Here is a 19,381-nt window from a genome sequence, read left to right on the forward strand (position 1 = left end):
AGCAAAGTAATTCAAAAACTAAATAAACATTCATTACATTTAAATAAATAAATTTCATATGTATAAAACAAATTCCTAAAAATTGATCTTATTCTTTTTGTATTATAATTTTGATATTTTTGAAATTATAATTTCAAAAATAAAGAAGTCATATTATTCAAATAGATTCATTAATGTAATTTTAATTCATCATCATAAACACATACACTGGGTGCAATTATTAAGTATAATACGTTTTAAATCTCATTCATAAATTTGGACTGTTTATAAAAATGTGAAAGATAAGATTTTCCTTAATATGGGCTAAAAACAGATCTGTGAATGAGGAATGTTAATATGGACTAAGGTTCTGAGTAAAACAGTTCTTTACCAATCAAACCACTCAACAGGTCTGGAAATCATTTGTACTATTGCATTATATTTAGTTCAAATGGACTGAAACAAGCATTAACTCAAATTTTATGTCACACAAAATATAATATTCTATTAATTATTTTATAACATTAGGATTTAACTTATATAAATCAAAATATTTTCTCGATAATTTGTGCCATTTTGTATATAATAAGCCATGGGTTTTCAATTGGGGTACTAGTTATGAAATACTTAAGGTATTTTTAATGAAATTATAGTATTCCAACAAAAATTTTCAGAAATTTTGCAATAAAAGTCTAAAAAGGAAATTATTAAAAGAATATAAATTTAAATATATCAGATGATATGCAGACTCTAATTGTGTACACTTCATTGATGATGGATGCTACTATTGAATGCTCAAGGGACAGTCTGGGGGCTTGCCAACGAAGGTCACCACTCTTGACTGTTAAGATGAGATCCTAGAAGTCTCACTTCTTGATTAAAAGGACCTCTTGCAATGTGACAGAAAAAACTTGAAAATGTAATTTATGTTCTCTGTAAATTTCAAATATATTTCATAAGAATTCAAGCCATTTGGGCATCATGGAGAAAGCTTTCTAATGGACCACCAAATCATACTCTCTAGGGTGCGAGGTTATTTTATGTATCACAGTAATGATCCAAGAATTATTTAGTAATACTTAACTTGTTTTTTATTAATGAACTATTAATTACCTAAATTGATTAATGCCTGGGTAGGAATCCAACTTCCCTAAAATTGAATTTTATGTATGGAACTGAACCCATCCATTGCTTAATTTTCAATTTAGTGAGTTATTTTTTATTTTCCTTAAGCTGATCAATATTAATTCAGTTTCTAATCATATTTTTTAATCTATTTCGGGGTGAAATTTGAGATCTATCTAACTCCAAAGGGAGTGAAAATTCCTTCAGTTTAACCATTTATCAATTGTAAGTGCCGTATACGGCATATTTTTCTCATTTCTTTCGGTGGTTGTTAAACATACATGATATAAAATATTTTATGTGATCAGTTTGTCTGACCAATAAAAGGTCAAAATTTTACTAATTCATATATCACTACTTTAAATTTTACCTTTAATTTGGGAGGGGGAGGGAATTCAAATATTTATTGAGCCCCTCAATGTTTTAGCTTAGGACATGTTTTATCAAAAAAGGTGTTGAGGCACGAAGTTGATTAGTTCTGAAGAAAATTTAATGTTATATGAAGTTTCTGATATCTATATACATTCAATCTGAGATTTCACATTACCCTAAGTGCAATCTATTAATAAATGTGGAATATTTAATAGTTTTGTAATGTTTTTTTCTCTTTATAAATGTGATAAATAAATCATGTTACAGTTGAGAGTTGTGATCTATATCAAATAATCCATTTTAATATGCGGGCCTTTACTTGCCAAATCCATAAGTCAGTATATATATTCTGTGTGGATTCCTATCAATGAATAAACATTAAAATCTGGATTCTATAAACTTCCATATTACATCACCTAAGGTGATCCAACTAAGATTAGATAGATCATTATTATGTTTGACAATGTCCAAGATACAGGCCAATGCATTATAATTTGATGATTTAGAAATATATTTCCCCACAATACCCCTGTTATATGTGTAATTATTAAATTTTAGAGATAATTTTACCAGTGATAGTTAAAGGTTAATATTTTATAAAAAAAATAGTCATGAATGAAAGAAAATCAAAATACAGTTTTTTTTTTGTTGAATGTTGGTCATGCCATATTTTTATGCCTAGAAGATACCTGGCCAAGAAGATATGAACTTAAATATCATATTTACATGAATGATAATTAGTCTCATATTCATCACCTGGTCAGAACCTAATTCCCTATTGTATGATTTCTTTTCATCTATATGTATGCCTAAAAGTTACCTGGTCTTTCTCATATAGTAGTCTATGTAGTTGTACATCTATTGAAATTTATTTTTGAGAACTTAATATTTACCCGTGAACTGACGTCACCTGAATAACCTAAATATGCTCTTAAATCACCACTCCAGTTTTATAAATGCAAATGTTAAATCTCTGCTTATATATATAATTGAAAGATACTCCATTTTTATATGTATTTTATCATTTATGAATTGTCAACTCATCAATATGACTGGATGGAATAAATGGTTTCCTTAAGTTTTGTTGGGGTGGCATGCTACAATACTTATGATTTTATTTAAATATTTATTAAATTCATTTCTTAAACCTTGTGATAAGATTAATTCACAACTTATCCTGAATCATTAATTAAAAATCTATTTATAAATGTGAAAAAATAAAAACTGACTTAGACATAAGCTGAGTATTTTTGAATGATTTGAAACTTAAAATAATTAAGCTACCGTTTTTTGAAATGAAAAGATAATGAACTACTAGAGTTGAGGGGGAAATTACTAGGTTCAGAGGATGAAAGCTTATGACACCTATATTTTGAAGAATTATTTACTCAACATGATTATATTTGAAATTGATGACAATGAGGTTTGGATATTTTAGCCTCTCACCTAATGGCATTGGTTTTCTTAAAAAATAAAATGTATTCAGTTGAGACATGGGAATAAGTCATAATTACATAATAGTTGAAATATTACATCAGTATGGATTAGACAATTGAACTGAAAAGGAAAAACAACTTTTTTATGTTTGCAAATCCAATGTCACTATGTGATCAATTCATTAATACAATTGAGTACTAAAAGGCCCAATTTGAAGAAGAAATACTATTTTGGAATTTACTCATACTCAAGGAGATATCTTTCTCCTACTTTACAAAGGTTGTAAATCAGGTTTGAGCTCACAGTAACATACGGTTTGGCTATTATGGACCAAGAGTTTTCATGGATGACAAAAGGTATTTGCTCTTACTGATTAAAATCATGTTTTGGTCAATTAATAAGTGAAGACCTGGGATTTGATTTATACCTATGAAAAGTGCCTTTTTGAAGGGAAAAATTCCTGGGTTAAAGATATCCATTTTGACCATAACATTACTTGAGAAGTGATATTAATACATCATCTGGTACATCTTTTTTACCTAACTTTTCGTTGTGGTGGAATCCAGTCAAGAAGTTTCATGTACGATTACCCCTCCTGAATTGCTCCTATTGCAAAATAACTTTATCTAGTAGGCTCTATCTATTGATTGTTCAGTTAATAGGATTTTAGTGGGTTCTTTTCTGATTTTCGGGAATTATGCAAAAACATACTTTTGCTAGTATTTAAATCCTACCTTCGTCTGCCTCATGGAGAAATGGCACTGTCACCGTAGATGACTGGTCATTGTGACATCTTTGAAGTTAGGCTTGATTAGACTGTAGGAAGGCATCACACGAAATATAAAGATGAAACTGTTGAGTGACCAAAAATACACATCAGATTACCTTGTCGTATCTTCCAGTAATGGAAGGTTGGGTGCACAGGTCTTAACATCCCGTTTTGATATTTTCTTTTTCTTTTTCCATTATAATGCTGAAATTTAGGTCGTCTCTCCCGATTGAGTCCAAAGTTAAATTTAAAAAAATTGCTTACACTAGACACAAATATCAATTCCCAATATTAATACACTAGATCCATTTTAGAGGAAAATTTATTCTCAAAGAAAGTGAAAGCAAAAGGTAACGAATAATATAAACATTAAAAACCAAAGTCAAAGAGTAAAAAGTTTACTGGGGTAAATTTTGAGAATTGAATAGGGGTAATAGAGAAACTGATTCAGGCTATGTAATACGTCGAACAGATGAGTCGTCATTCGTCAAGCGCGGAGAAGTTATTCTCGTATAAAAAAATGAAAAAATTGACATCACACAAAACTAAGGAATAAGAACATTATAGTCCCCTCCCAAATGATTAAACGGGTAAAAAGCCTAGAATTAAGAAGGATTGATCGAGGAAAAAATGATTGTTTCTCTCTCTTACATTGAATCCCAGGTCAGTCTTTTGACTTTCATTCCTCGTTTTAAGCATTGTTCGACAATAAATATTTTAATAAAGCACTGTTTCACCAAGAATTAGAAGCATCGCGAAGCGGACGTGTTAAGATGTCGTAATTACTAATCTATTTCAAACTATGTTCGCATAAAAAGCGAGACTTTTTCTGGACCAAACATCTTACAAGCTCTCCATCTTTTCCTAGTTCTTGTTGATAAGTTTGAATAAATTTCTGGACTCTTCCAGATGTTTAAGCCGCCAGAGGGCAGGGCACGGCATTTATCGTTCATCGATTCTTCATGCATAGTTGAACTTTCTATTATGTGGCCGTGTCAACGTCTTCCATAAAGTTCTGTGTTTTTGATTATGCCCCAACTCGCAAGGAGTGAACCCCTCAAGATCTGAAGATAGTAAGAGAAAGAGAGACGCTACTTAAGATCCCATTTTGGCCTTGCATTTCTTCTGTCTCGACGTGAGAATTTTTCTAGCCTCTCCATAATAAAAAAACAAGTCGAGCTTAAATTAAGGGTCAGGAACTGCCGTCTTTTTTGTATTTCTTCATTATTCTTTGTTTATTTATTAGTGGCCGCCACCCTAACTGAGACGTCCGAACCGATCTCCCCATCCCCATCTTTTATTTTAATTTTATTTTTGGTTATTTTAGGGTTGGCTGAGGGAGCCAACCCGCTACCCTGCTTACCCTTCCTAGTCAGCTAACTTTCTCCTCTGTCAACGACTTTATATCACCATTCACTTCGTCAGACAACTTTCCTTTTGCCCGGGGCTCTGCTTTGTATCCTCTCAACTCTCCTCCTTCACGTTTCTTCTCATCTGTTCTTGCTTCTCGCTTCTCCCATTTCTCTCTCCAAGATCTCACTTCAAAGGAGTCGCCATGGGGGAAAAGGTAAGTAATATGCTGGCTTTCCTCGGTTGAGAATTACCCGTTTCCCATATCACTTTCTTCGGACTTTTTCTTCCTCTTCATGGCTTACATACTTTGCCCATCTGTCCATGGATCTATTCCTGTATTTTCTTCTCACAGAATCATTCATCCTCTTACCCTTGTGCAGAAATTGGTGCTGAAGCTTGAAGTGGTCGATGCCAAGGAAAAGAAGAAGGCCATGAAGACTGTAACAGGCTTGATAGGTACAGCGTCCTTTCTATCTTTCTACTACTTTGCTTCAGATAGACAGACTTGTTTCAAATTTTGATTTTTATCTATGTTTTCTCCGCAGGTATTGACTTTGTAAGCATGGACCTGAAGGAGAAGAAGATGACGGTGGTGGGGATGATAGACCCGGTTCGAGTGGTGAGCAGGCTGCGCAAATTCTGGCGCACAGAAGTCGTCTCGATTGGCCCAGCCAAAGAACCGGAGCCCAAGAAAGAGGAGAAGAAGGAAGAGCCAAAGAAGGAAGAACCGAAGAAGGAGGCTGCCAAGGAGGAGAAGAAGGAGGAGCCCAAGAAAGAAGAGCCCAAGAAGGAGGAGGAGAAGAAGAAAGAAGAACCGAAAGAGGAGAAGAAGGAGAAGGACCCGAATGAACAGGTTGCAGAGCTGGTGAAGATGTACAGGGCCTACAACCCACAGATGACGGTGCACTACGTCGTCCATAGCTGCGAGGAAGACCCCACCGCTTGTGTCATTTGCTAGACACGTCGTCCAAGTAACCCCACTGGGCATCAAAGACGACGTGTACAGAGTCTACAGACGTGTATGGCTGGAAAAGAGGGTAGATTCCCCCAGCCAATGTGAGTATCTTTTTGCAGCTTATCAGCTTGTTTTGGGCCTGCCATTGATGCCCAATGTTCTCATATTATTATAAGTCACACTCTGAATTGACCCGTGCAATAAATAAATAAGATGTCAGTGCACAGTTCTATTTTTCTTAGATGTGCTTTTTTTTGGGGAATCGGAGTGCGATTGCAATAGTGAAGTTGTCAAAACTAAGGGTTAGTTCTAGTATTCTTTTATTTGTTACTAATGTTGCATTATTTAGGTAGACTTTATTCCGCTGTTATTACCAAAAAAAACTTAAGAAAATCTCAAGAATTAGGTGAAATTCAAATTACATAAGAATATCAAACATATATACCCATTTATTCTTGTGTATGGCGTTCAACTAAGGTATGTGTTGGTGTGCGAGTGGGATGGAGTGTGGATTGGTGTCATGTACATAACCAAACGATATGTATTGGTTACTCAAAACATGACCTTTTATGGGCCCATGATGGAACTCCAATTTGAATTTAAGAAATGGGTGTCCCCATTAAGAAAGAGCTTCTAGAATGGTTTACTGTTTAGATCAGCTTCGATTTACTTACACCTTGATAAATGGATGCATTCACAATTGGACTTCAAAATAACAGAATTACATGTTCAGCTTATTTATGATGACTTTCAATGGACTATTGTGTCTTAAAACTTCTTCTTTTTCCATGAAGATTATTATTTTGAAAGCTAAGAGCTCATCCTCAATCTATTTTCATTCAATATGCAATAAAGATATCAATTGCGACATTTCTGTATTATAAGTCTACACAATTTCAGATCTATCTATTGTTTAACTGATCACTTGAAATGAAAGATATCTATTGGTTATTTTGATCAAACATTGACTTGGACGGTGCTCAACCATGTCTGTGCATACCAAGACAACACTTTGAAATGCTCTCCACATTTCTAGATAAGCACAGCAGAATTTATTCAAAATTGGGTTAAGACAAGGAAGATCAGTGAGGTTCCTTTGACAATCTCAAAAAATTTAGCTATTTAGCTTCACGCAATGGCAATTTTATTCTCAAAACTCATTATTTTAGCAAAGATGAAAAGGAATCCATTCAGAAATGTATAGATAGTAGAATTTAAAATATGTTAAAAGCTATTATCAACTCATGAAACACCAGATGTTCAATTATGGCATGATCTTGAGTCAATCTGCCTCATGGAATTTGGTAAGGATCCCATCCTGGTGCTTCTCCTGGTAAAAAATTCTTCCAAGGTTACATGAGAAAGTTTTGTCACTTTCTTGATACAATCGAGAATCCCAAATTAGTATGGAACCTTGTTTGCAAAACAAAATAGATGAATTTAGCACTCACTATCTACAAACCACGTCAAGCAACAGTCAATGGTGCTGAATGCTAATATGCAGCTTCATTAATTTTTACATAATTTAAATTATGTATCAAATCAAAAAATAATTTGGTTTAGTCAAGGTATGTGAGAGAAAGTTTGGTATATGCATATAAGGAAAGAGAAGACTTTAACACCATGGAAGCATTCCTAGATCATGTTTGTGGCTAAAGTTAAAAGTAATAAACAAGAAGCCTCATTTTTGTCATTACATGTAGTTGGAGTTTGTTTACATCACAACTCCAACTCTTTCTGATTTTTTTTTACGCTTCTGATATCCAGTGCTTATCCACAAGTTTTTTTTCGTCCAGTGGATTTTCATCTGTCAAATGGTGAAAAATATCAACCAAAGTATCATTCCATTTACAAAAACTATCTTCATGGCCGAGTCAATTGTCAACAAATACATGATGAGAGCTATAATGGTAATTATCCACCGTTTTATTTTTTCACAACGTCACCCATGGGCAAGATTGGGGTATACATTGGGTCATGTTCACCAAGACAGAGTAGATAGTTTTGGGGGCATGTCATCATTGATTTTTTTCAAATCAAGTTCTCCAGTGTCATATCTACTCATGTACACAACAAACAACATCTAAAGTTGATTATGTGTTTATCTTTTACAAACAACTTTGATAACATGATAAATTTGTCTTTAATTCCATTCATTTTATATGAATTTAATCATTTAAATATTGCATTTCTCATTTTATTTACTATATTACATGAATATTTATAAAATTATCTGTAGACATCACTTTATTCACATTTTGGGATTTTAGCGAACTTACTTGACTTCCATGTCCAGAAGTTTTATTACTGACGAATATTTTCAAGTTCTATGTGTGAATAAATTTACAGGAATTAAACTGGATAAGGATTAATGGGTTAGAGAATCTAGTGTGATTTAGAGCTGTTTCTTTGGTCTGTTGGGCCAAATTGGAGTTTTTCAGGTTTGGACGTCCAAGGTGTAGTTAGAAAGTTGTGGGCCACATCTTTGATCCCACAAAATTTTCCTTTTAAGTTCCATTTTAATGAAGCACATTAATTTCAAATGATTAAGTTTCAGAAATTCAAATTCAATTAATGGGGAGAGAGGAAGTAATGGTAAGGAGAGAAAATAGGGCAAAAAGTAGAATGGCATTTAAGCTAACAAATTATGTATAAATATTTTATTCCTCTATCGTTACCTCATTCTGGACAAGCTCTAGAAGTGGCTAGCCAAATGGAAAGGCTATACAGGATCCAAGTTTAGGGTAAGGAATTGGCAGCTCAATACACGAGCATCAAGACTTTAGAAACCTAGATCTAAAAGTTCACCATCATCCCCATCCATTCCCCTACTTTTCTTCTATTTCTACTGTGTCTATCTCTAGAATACAAACTCTTCTCACTCTAAACACTAAATACTACCTCTAGTTTCTCCATCTTAAATTTCATTCAGACTTGATCAATTCACCATTCCTCATTTCCAATCATTTGATTTTTATCAAAATTGTGTTGAATGTGCATTCAAATTTTACCTTTTATAAGGTAGCCCTCATGATCCAATATCATGGCTTAACCCAATTTTGGCAAAGTCCAGGTTACTCTGGGGGATCCCTTTGACCCAAGGACATTGCTTAAAATGTAAATATTTATATTTAAAATTTTAACTTTAAAATTAACTAAAAAATTAGACAGTGAAAGTTATATTTATTACTCTAGTTATTTTAGTCTTCAAATGAACTTCAGAAAACCTTAAAAAAAATTACTTATTGTTTCTGCTCAATTTTGCTTTCAATTTAATGCTAAAAATATTTCAATGAAATATATCTACATATTCCTCCTTTATATAATTTAATAAATTTAAGAAAAAACATGTATAATATTTATAATCATTTTTTAATCTTTCTGATTAACTATATTTTTATATCCAAAATAATAATAATAATAATAATAATAATAATATATTTTTGACTTGTGGGCTTATCTCTTTCATTTCAAAGCCTATAAAAATTATGCAGTTCATAGAGTCTTACGTCAAAAATCATTAAAAAATCGTTATAATTTTTGCTTAAGTCTGTAATAAAACAATGGCATAAACCTCTGAATTATTTCTTGTCAAAATTATTATAATAATTTTTTATTATCTAATGAACCAAAAACATTGAATTTCATGGTTTATGATGGTAAATTAATACATAATTTTAATGGGATAAATCATGTATTAATACATATTTATCATTTATATAACTAAATAAATTTAATATGAATCATGTATAATATTTGTAATATTTGTTTATCTTTCTGATTAACTATAATTTTTTAAATCTTGAAAATCACTAAAAATATATTTTTGACTTGTGGGCTTATCTCTTTCATTTCAAAGCCTACAAAAATTATGAAGTTCAATTACTGCATCCTTGTGGATCACCCCCTTTTACAAATCATTTATTTCATATGAAGTCAAAATTCATTATAAAATCATTAGAACATTACTTTTAGTCTGCATTAAAACAATGGCATAAACCACTAAATTCTTGCAAAACTTATTACAATAATGAATAAGTTATTATTGAATAAACCAAAAACATAGACTTGATGGTTCCTGATGGTAAATTAATACATAATTGTAAAGGGAAATAAATTATTTATCAAAACTCATTCTAAAAACTAAAAATTATAAATATGTATGTATACAAATAAAATGATTGAATTTATTTTCTTATGAAGAAATTACTAACAGGCTTTACAAAATAATAAAACTTCAAAATTTGAGTCTGTATTTGGATACGAGTATTCACATAAAAATAAAATACTCACCTCATTTCCCTTGATAAAAAATTGAAGAGGTTATGTGCTATGATTTTATTTTATTTTTCCAATCTAAGGTTCAGATATAATATTATTTTGGTTCTCAGATATTTTACACACTATAAAGGAGACAATGAATAATGGTTAAAGTGGAGTATGGGTCTGGATCAAAGCATTTTATAGTGGACATTCAGGCATAGGGGACTTGGGAGAAGGCTTAAGGCTTTGTCCAATATAAATTTCATAAAATCAACTTTTTGATGGTCTTTTTTATACCATAAAAATATTTCAGGGCGTGTTGTGTATTTTCCAGCTTTATATATCTTGATATGGATGAAAAATTCCATCTAATTGCACAAAATGAGTTGGCAGCCCATAGTCCTATCTCACACACAAGAGAAACATGTGCAAAATTGGTACATGTTGAACCTTGCAAAAATTTATGGGAAAATGAAATAATAGATGGAAAGTGAATATGGGAATATATAAAGCACATGAAAAAATGATGTAAGAATATTAGAAGATTTTTCTCCTCCCTCTTCACCTATGGAAGATAACCCAAAGTTGGATGTCTTGAAAGAAAGACACCTCTTTCAGAAGCCCAAATTTCATTATTTTTTTTGATTTAATGAAGGGTATTGTTCCTCTTGTCATCCAGAGCAATTATTGTGTTCATTAAGTAAATCAGGGGTTTGAGCTTATGCATGATAATGTGTAAAACAATGGAGACAGATGAATTGATGAATGTTTTTTTGAGATTTTAAAAACTGAAAAATAAAGATGATTATATCACTCTGTCAATAATTAAATCAAAAATTTTAAATAAACATCAACATACAAACACTTGATGATTATATCACTCTGTCAAGAATCAAATCAAACATTTTAAATAAACATCAACATACAAAAACTTGGTGATTATATCCCTCAGTGTAGAATTACCACTGCCATTTGGTTTCTTTATCTATTTTTTCAAGCTGCACAGATGTTGAATGCTGATACATATCATCATTATCCTTGACGCGTTGGATCTCCACAGCTTCTTCCCAGTTTGCATGTGTATTCATGTTTGTGTTTTTTCTCACCATTCCTAGTCCCAAGAGGATGTAAGGGAATCCAACAGTACAAGATATACAAAGAGGAGATATCCAACCATACATGGTGACAGTTCTACACCAAAGACTTATGTCATTTCATAAAAACCCCCAACACTTTTAAGTATCTTCTATATTGTTCAGTGTGAGGTAAAACTAAAAACATAGTAACTCATAATTGGCTAGTCCAATGTATTAACTATACCCAAAAATTTAAATTTCTTAATCTTGGATTCATTTGACCCAGTTTTTGTAGGTGGAGCCCCCAACCTTTGATGTTCTAAGTGACACTATGTGTTCCATGATGTAAAAATATTCAAATGTCCTATAATGGAATTTTTCTATTTGTAGTTTTCGTGTACACATGCTCACTCATTCTCTCAAATATTCTAGAATGACTTAGGCCATGTTCAAATATCAAACCAAATTAGTCCTATTATGTAGTTCAGATGGATTAGTAAATCATCAAAAACTTTGAAAGAAATATTTCTAATACTTACGTAAATAAATTCATTGCATTTGTTATGTTCTAAGACTTTTGATTGAATGCTTGAAAACTCGACTCACATTTCAATTGTAAAAAATAAATGGAGGAGCTCCTAAGTTTGTCTGGCATGGGTACCTAAAATGGATCCCACCTTTATTTTTAATTACATAAAGAACTTTCCATAAAAGCCATTATAACTTTCAGTACATCAACAACGTAGATGAATCATGTGTGTAATCTTCCAAGATAATGCTCAATAAGATAGAAAGTAGTGATTGAACTCGCTCATGGAACCTTTGCTGTCATTGATCAACATTTATGTTTAATCTTTTATCTGCATGAGGCTACCTAATGGCTTAGAGTATGGCCATTCTTCAACCCTAATTTTCATTTATCCAATACTAATGCAAAATAGTGATCATTAAAGAATGCCTTATCAGATATCCCCAATACTTTGGCTACAGATCGAATGCATATTCTTTCTCGAATCAATATCCTCCTATACCAAGGGCGGATGATCCTAATTACGCTACTGAATCCCCTACTTAAACTTCCTGCTGTAACTGAATTATTTTTTTTGAATCTATTGATGAAGGAAAATTGTGTATTAACTTTTAAAGTCGTTGTAATTTTAATTTGCCTAAAACCAAATAAATTTCATTAGAGTGAGGTCATCTGCACGAAGTCTGGCCTTTAGGGTTGTATTTAATAATTGAGTTTTAGTTAAGAAGAGGTAAGTAATAATAAGGGTATTAAGTATAGTAAGTGATAAGTAGTTAAAGTGATAAATAATTAATAACTGATAAAATATTGAGTGAATAAGAGAATTACATGTGAAGGAAAGAATACCAAGTATTATTCATAATTTTTATAGGTATTGATAGAGGGTAGGAAGTTATTTATTTAATTAATAGTAAGTTATACCTTAGACCTGAGATAAGTATATTAAGTATGGATATTTATACTTACTTAGATATTGAAGACTACTTTTATTCTTATTAAGAAGTGTTATTATTAAAGACTTAATTAATTGGGATAATTATTTTAATAAAAGGAAAGAAGAAGAATAAATGAGAGAAAAGAAGTGTTATGATTATAGGAGAAATAAGGAATTTAAATATTTATTAAGATCCAGATTAGGGGAATGGAGATATATATATATATATCCTAAGAGTACAATCTTAAGAGAGTTTTAGAACGTTTATGATATAAGTAGTTAGCTAGATAAATATGGAGAGAGGTCAAGAGAGAATAAAAAGGCTAGTAAAGGTAATTAAGAAGTATACATATGATTATAAGGTCACATATAGTAGCAGAAGATGATTTATCTAGGTATATTATTTAATATAGTTAATATATATTTATATCCTTATATATGATGAACTTCGAGAGAATTGAGGGTAAGTCTGTCGAAAATCGAGAGGTGTTCGATAGAATGCCCGAAAATATCAAAATGATCTATATATATGTTATTTATAATTTTTATGAAAAAAAAGGGAGAAATAGAGGAAATTCTGTTGACACCAGAGAGGTGTTTGACAAAATGTCTCTGAGATACTTGAATATGTATTTTAATGTTTAAAAATAAATGTATACTTTTTATATTTTTTAAAGGGTTAAATCGACATAGACTTATATAAATAGATAAGAAACTTTGAATGCGCACTAGGTGCTCAACAAAATGCCGCACTGGGGTCACAATGCTAGAACAGAATGAAATCAATGTAACTATATGATTTTAACAAAAGTTATGAAAATAAACATAAATAGGAACTCAAGATCTACCCAATAATGTTCATAATGTCACCATCAGTGCCCTAATTTGGGCGGTCGAGGATGGGGGTGCCGTTTGCCGCCCCCTGACCTCGACATGCATCTCAACCGCCGCCCTCCATGCTGGCACACCTTTGGTGCATTCTGATCTCTCTAAGACGCATTCCTGAGCCAGACCCACTGCCGTGGAGCTGTCGCTGACTCCAAGTTTGCCGGATGACCCTGGGAAGGGTCCTGCACCATTCTGAAATTTCGGTCAAAGGATAGTCACATTAGGCCCTCAAAGTCCCCCTTCATGGATCAAGGGAGGTCCTCTTGAGCCTTAAGAGGGCCAGGCTTGATCCAAAAGGCTGGATCAACCTGTGGTCCCCTTCTTGGCCACCTTAACTTCTTAGTCAGCCTGCCCCTTTAGGTTCTTCCTTGTGACTTGCCCATTCGGGTGCCCCCGTCTGCATCAGCCATTATGGCCAATCAGACAGCCTGAAAAAGGAAGAAAAAAAATGAGTTAGTAAGAAGCAAATCACACTGTTCAATCTTCTTTAAAAAGATTGAATGGATGAGATCATGTCAATTTACTTAAAAGCAGCCCAAAACGATACATGCTTTGTTCCTGGTCGGCTTGAAGCTCTATCATGATTTCTTTTAAATGTCATAACATTGTGGCCCACTAGGCCAGGATCACTTTTGTTGCACACCAGCCCGACCTGATGTGGAGCTGAAAGAACCATACAAATGTAATCCCATTTCGGAAAAATCAGGAATGATGCATACTATATATATGCCTTCTGATGTTCAGGTTTGAAGTAAATAAAAGACTTCCCTCTCTCAAGCGTGTGCTGGTTGCTCCATGGGCCTCTATGGGCCTGATGTCGGACCTCTATGGGACCTCTCTAGGTGCATAGTGGGCCAGCACTTAGGCTCCTTGTTTGGCAATGCTCACCAACTGTTGGTCAGCTTGAGCAATTTGCGCTCACTGGCTGGCAGGTCGCTTGAGTGCCATTGGCTTCCATGAGCTGGCCACTCAAAGACCCTTATATTAATATTATTATTATTATATATTTGTAGTTCTTTTTTTCCTAAAAAAAATATAAACTGACATACTAGAGGAAGATAAAAATCTTTAAACATTTTAAGCATATTTTGAATAATTAGCAGTTCTGTAAATTATGTTGCATATCATATCAATGTGTTATTTTTACCAATTGCTTCGCCTAATGCATGAGATTTAAATTCAAATAAAGATGAAGATAATATAGGTGAAATGATCTCAAATTGGTATTAGAAGATGCATGATTTCATGGTGCATTTAGAGTTTATGACCTTGGTTTGAGATTTATACATCTAAGTCAAAACATTGCTGTGAATGCACAATGTTCAAAATTCCATTGATTAACTTTTAATAACATAATTTGATGTATCATATGCATCATTTTGATTATTTTCATTGCATGCATCACCTCATTTTGAATAAATATGAAGGTGTCTGATTTCATTTCTCAGCAAACCATGTAAACACTTCATAAATAATATGATACACTTTGAGAAAGGTAATAAATTTTTTTCTTAGGGTTTTTAAACCCTTTGAATTGATAATTAAAATGGCTAATTATGGAGTGATATCCATTACTATCCCTTGATAAGATGAATGTCCTAATATGTGATATATGTTCTCTCTCCCCCTCAACTGTTTTTAGTTTTCTTTGTCTCTCTCAATGAAGTTGAGTTTTCACTCTCTCATTCTATATTCTGAGTGTTCTCCCTGGTCTCATTGTTTGTCTCCCCGTCTCATAATTTGGATTTATCTCTGTTTCATGATTTATCTTTATGCATCACAATTTGGCTCTCTTTCTAGCAAATAATCAAGTTCTCACTTGACATTCTTTCTCAATGATCAAGATCCCTCTCTCTCTGGAATTCTTTCTCAGTAATCAAGCTCTCTCCCATTCTCTAGCATTGTTTCTCAACCATCGAGAGCCATTTGCCATTTTTTTCTGAAAATGATGTAGCCTTCCCTTTGCTATTTTTTTTCTCATGATCTGGCCTTTCCTAATGGTGGTTATGGGTATCTAGCATTCTTCATCTCAGTTCTTTCTCCCTGGAATCGTGTTGGACAAGAAGGGTCTTGGTTCTTGTTTTCTATGGCCTTTTGGTGAAAAACCTCTCTACGCTTTCCCTGTGCTTCATTTCAAGATATCATTTTCATTTATTGTTTCATGTGCATTTCTTTTGGTTGATCATGTTCAGTTATTAAATTTTTTAATGTAACCTGATTGAATACAATTATTCCTATAAACTGTACATGATTTGTATAAGGAACTTAAACAAATTACAAACTTATTGTTGCTCTCTAAAATCCTTTGCATATTGAATTATTTGGATTCATAAATCTAAAATAATCTTATTCATAAGCATTTTTTCAATTTTACCCAATACTTCAACTTAGTCACCAAAAAATATTAACCAAGTTATGAGCTTGTTTGTTCTTTGAATTTTCCATCTATAGAGATGTAAGAAATAACTCTAAATAGATATCAAAAATATCATCGAAATATATATCTGCAATATTTTATATAGAGAAAACTGAATTTTTGTTCCACAATTATTACAGTATTTGAAATGAAATTTGTTTCTGAAAACCTTTCAAAGCATTATATGCTTCAACTCTCTTTTTGCAAAATTTCCAACAGCATCAATTAAGATATTTATCTTCAATGTTCACATAATTAAAAGATTCAACTCTCTTTTCTAAAAATTTCCTACAACATAAATGTATATCTTAATTTGCAATTGTCCAGAGAACAAAAAGCTTCAACAATGTTTCTGTACAATTGAATGCAACATCAATTTAAATATTTATCTGAAATTTTTGCATTATAAAAAGCAGAGACTCTTTTTTTGAAATGTCTATAGTACAACTTGGATCTTTATTTCCAATTTTGAAAGCAGTAAAAGCTTATGCTCTCATTCTGAATCTATCTATAGAAATAAACACTGAATTTTTGTATACATCTCACTGTATTCTAGTTCATGAATTTTCTCTGCAATTCAGTTCATTCTTCAATCTGAAAGTTCTCTGAAATCACTCCATTCTTGAATCTAAAATTTCTCTTTCAACTTTCTATTGTTGAGATTCTTTATTCTCACTCTGAAATTTTTCTATGATGTCAAATAAAAGTTTATTATAGTACTGAATCTTAAATTTAATTTGGTAATAATCACTTCCAATATCAGTAAAATATTTTGAAAAAATTTAATTTTGTGATTATCTGCAATAAAAATTTGGAATGTTTCTACGAAACATCATATCATTCAGATTCAAAATTTTATTTTAAACTGAGTTTTTTAAATCATTTCTGAAAAGTCATTTATTGAACTATTGACGCTGTTAAAGATAATTTCCCTATAAAGATATTGAAAATAAATTAAGAAATAGTTCCTATTGATTGACTCAAGGCTTGTCTGACTCAAGTTCAAAAACTTAGAACCCTTACATAGTGGGATGTAGGCTTCAGTGGTTTTGGTACTTTTTCCGCACTAGTTATGATTTAGTAACCTACACCGGTAGGTCAGTAGTTTAAGCAAAGACTAGAAAGAACTCAGCGAGCACTCGCGCTATGTTGTTAGCTTTTTTCAACTACAGGCGCTACGCGACTAAAACTACATAAATTTTAACTTAAGAAATAATTTTATTAACTAAAAATACATAAATTTTACCTTTACAGCATGATGCTAAACCGATCACTAAAACATTTTTGATAAATTGAATGAGGAGTAACTGGAGAATAATGGGAAGGGGAACAATTTTCTCCTTGCATTAATCAAATCGAATTTATTGCACCAAGTTTCAAGTTACTACTCCACTAAGTAAATGGGTGATACACTAAGAGTTCCCAATGAGTGAACATCAAAAGCAATACCCATATGGGTATCCTAGTAAATGGCTTTGAATAATTTTGGCATAATAACGGAGAAATCATTTGGGTATCTTAGTAAATTACTTTGAATTATTTTGACAGAATAATGGAGATATCATTTAAGAATTAGTGGGACATTTTAATGCATCAATTAATACAATAAGAAGTATGAAATGACAATACTGGAATGTATAATTGAATAGACAACTATTAAAGTCAATTTCGAGTCAATGGATTATGAAAGTAACAGCGATAGAAGAATCTTAAATTTTGAGTATGACTCCCGTAGAAGAGATTGTTGCAACTCTTATTACACATGAGATGAATGAAGCCAAAAGAAACGAACCTTCATTATTAAAAAGGTACATTGAGAATGCCCTTCAACCTGAACGCACCTCTTAAAGCAAAGAAAAGATAGGAATGATTTCTATAAGACTACTAAGGTAGAAAGTGAAGAGAAAAGTGAAATGAAGTTAATGTTTGTTATGAGCGCACAAAAACAGCTCATTTCATTGATTAATGTCCACTGCTAAAGAAAAAGGATCATATTAATTACATGAGGAAGGCCTAGAGAAATTTTGACAACAAAAGAGCAAAATCATTCTTTAAGTGAAGCAGAGCAAGCAAATATGAGTATGATGGTCAAATCAGACGAAGGTACATTATCTAAAATAAATATGATACTGAATATCCGAAGGGTGTGCTTTTTATTTTTTATTTAAAAATAAATGGTTAGAAGAGATAATGAAAACATATCATGCAAGTTAAATCCATATATAAAGAATTATTGAATCTTAGCCATTCCTCAAATGACGCAAATGACACATAAAATTCAGATGAATGTCTAAGTGAAGCATAAGGGTAAATTATGAAGATAAATTCAGAAGATAGTAATCTTATAAATTAGAAATTATAAAGAATCTAAATGTTTTCTGAAAATAAAAATTTAGAATTTAGGAAAGAAACTGAATTTTTAACAAAGAAGTAACAGCTTAATGCCTTTCTATAGAAAACAGTTATCAAAACATACCAAATAAAAAACCATCATGCACCAAATAAGGGATGATTAATAAGAAAAACATTTATACAAACCATAAAATTAATCAAACTATATGAGTTTGACAAAAATCTATGTTATAATAATAGCTAAAAATATTCTCACGGTTAGGAGTCAGTTGAAGGTTTCACCTTCATTGATCAGAATCCAAAAATTATTCCAAAACATATTCTTGGAATGATTGAATTTCCGAATATCATGAATATTATGAAAAATGTCTTAAAATATCAATTTTGGAAATTATGAATTATGGATCTAGAAATTAGTATTCAAATTATGAGTATGGAATTAACACAAGCCCTCGTTTTCATGATATGATCTTGGTTTCGGAAAACCAAGAGTAATATTTAAGTGGGTACCCGTAAATATATAATAAATAAATCTACTGCTGCTGGAGAAAGGATATCAAAGGATACATGGTAAATTGATAGTGTATATTCAAGTCACCTGACATGGGATAAATAATAATTAAATAACTTCCTTAGTCCATAGAAAGGTAAAATAACGTTTGGCGATAGCAATAGCGGTGAAATTTGAGGGAGTGGAGAAATAAAGGTTTATAATGTAACTCTAATAAATATTTTTTTTCTGTTGAAGGCCTTCGCCATAATTTGATTATTATTAGTCGATTGTATGAAAATTAATTCATTGGTTAAATTTCATCAGAGAGGATACAAGATATATGATGATCTTCCACATAAACTTCCATTTACTAGGAGAAGAGATCAGAACATATATGTGATTGATCTCGATGACATTCGACAAACACAAATAGTTTTTGT

At 32.0% G+C, this 19,381-nt stretch overlaps 1 protein-coding gene across 1 annotated transcript; it reads left to right on the plus strand.

Annotated features, from left to right (window-relative positions):
• The first annotated feature begins 5,042 nt into the window (after positions 1–5,042).
• On the plus strand, positions 5,043–6,231 carry LOC144715103 (heavy metal-associated isoprenylated plant protein 39-like). The gene is made up of 3 exons (XM_078589993.1): positions 5,043–5,249; positions 5,416–5,491; positions 5,581–6,231. Exons 1-3 carry the CDS (start codon positions 5,238–5,240, stop codon positions 5,991–5,993), a joined length of 501 nt encoding a protein of 166 aa, XP_078446119.1. The 5' UTR covers positions 5,043–5,237; the 3' UTR covers positions 5,994–6,231.
• Positions 6,232–19,381: the final 13,150 nt, after the last annotated feature.

This window comes from Wolffia australiana, chromosome 18, assembly GCF_029677425.1.
Source record: "Wolffia australiana isolate 7733 chromosome 18, ASM2967742v1".
Classification (NCBI taxonomy): Eukaryota; Viridiplantae; Streptophyta; class Magnoliopsida; order Alismatales; family Araceae; genus Wolffia; species Wolffia australiana.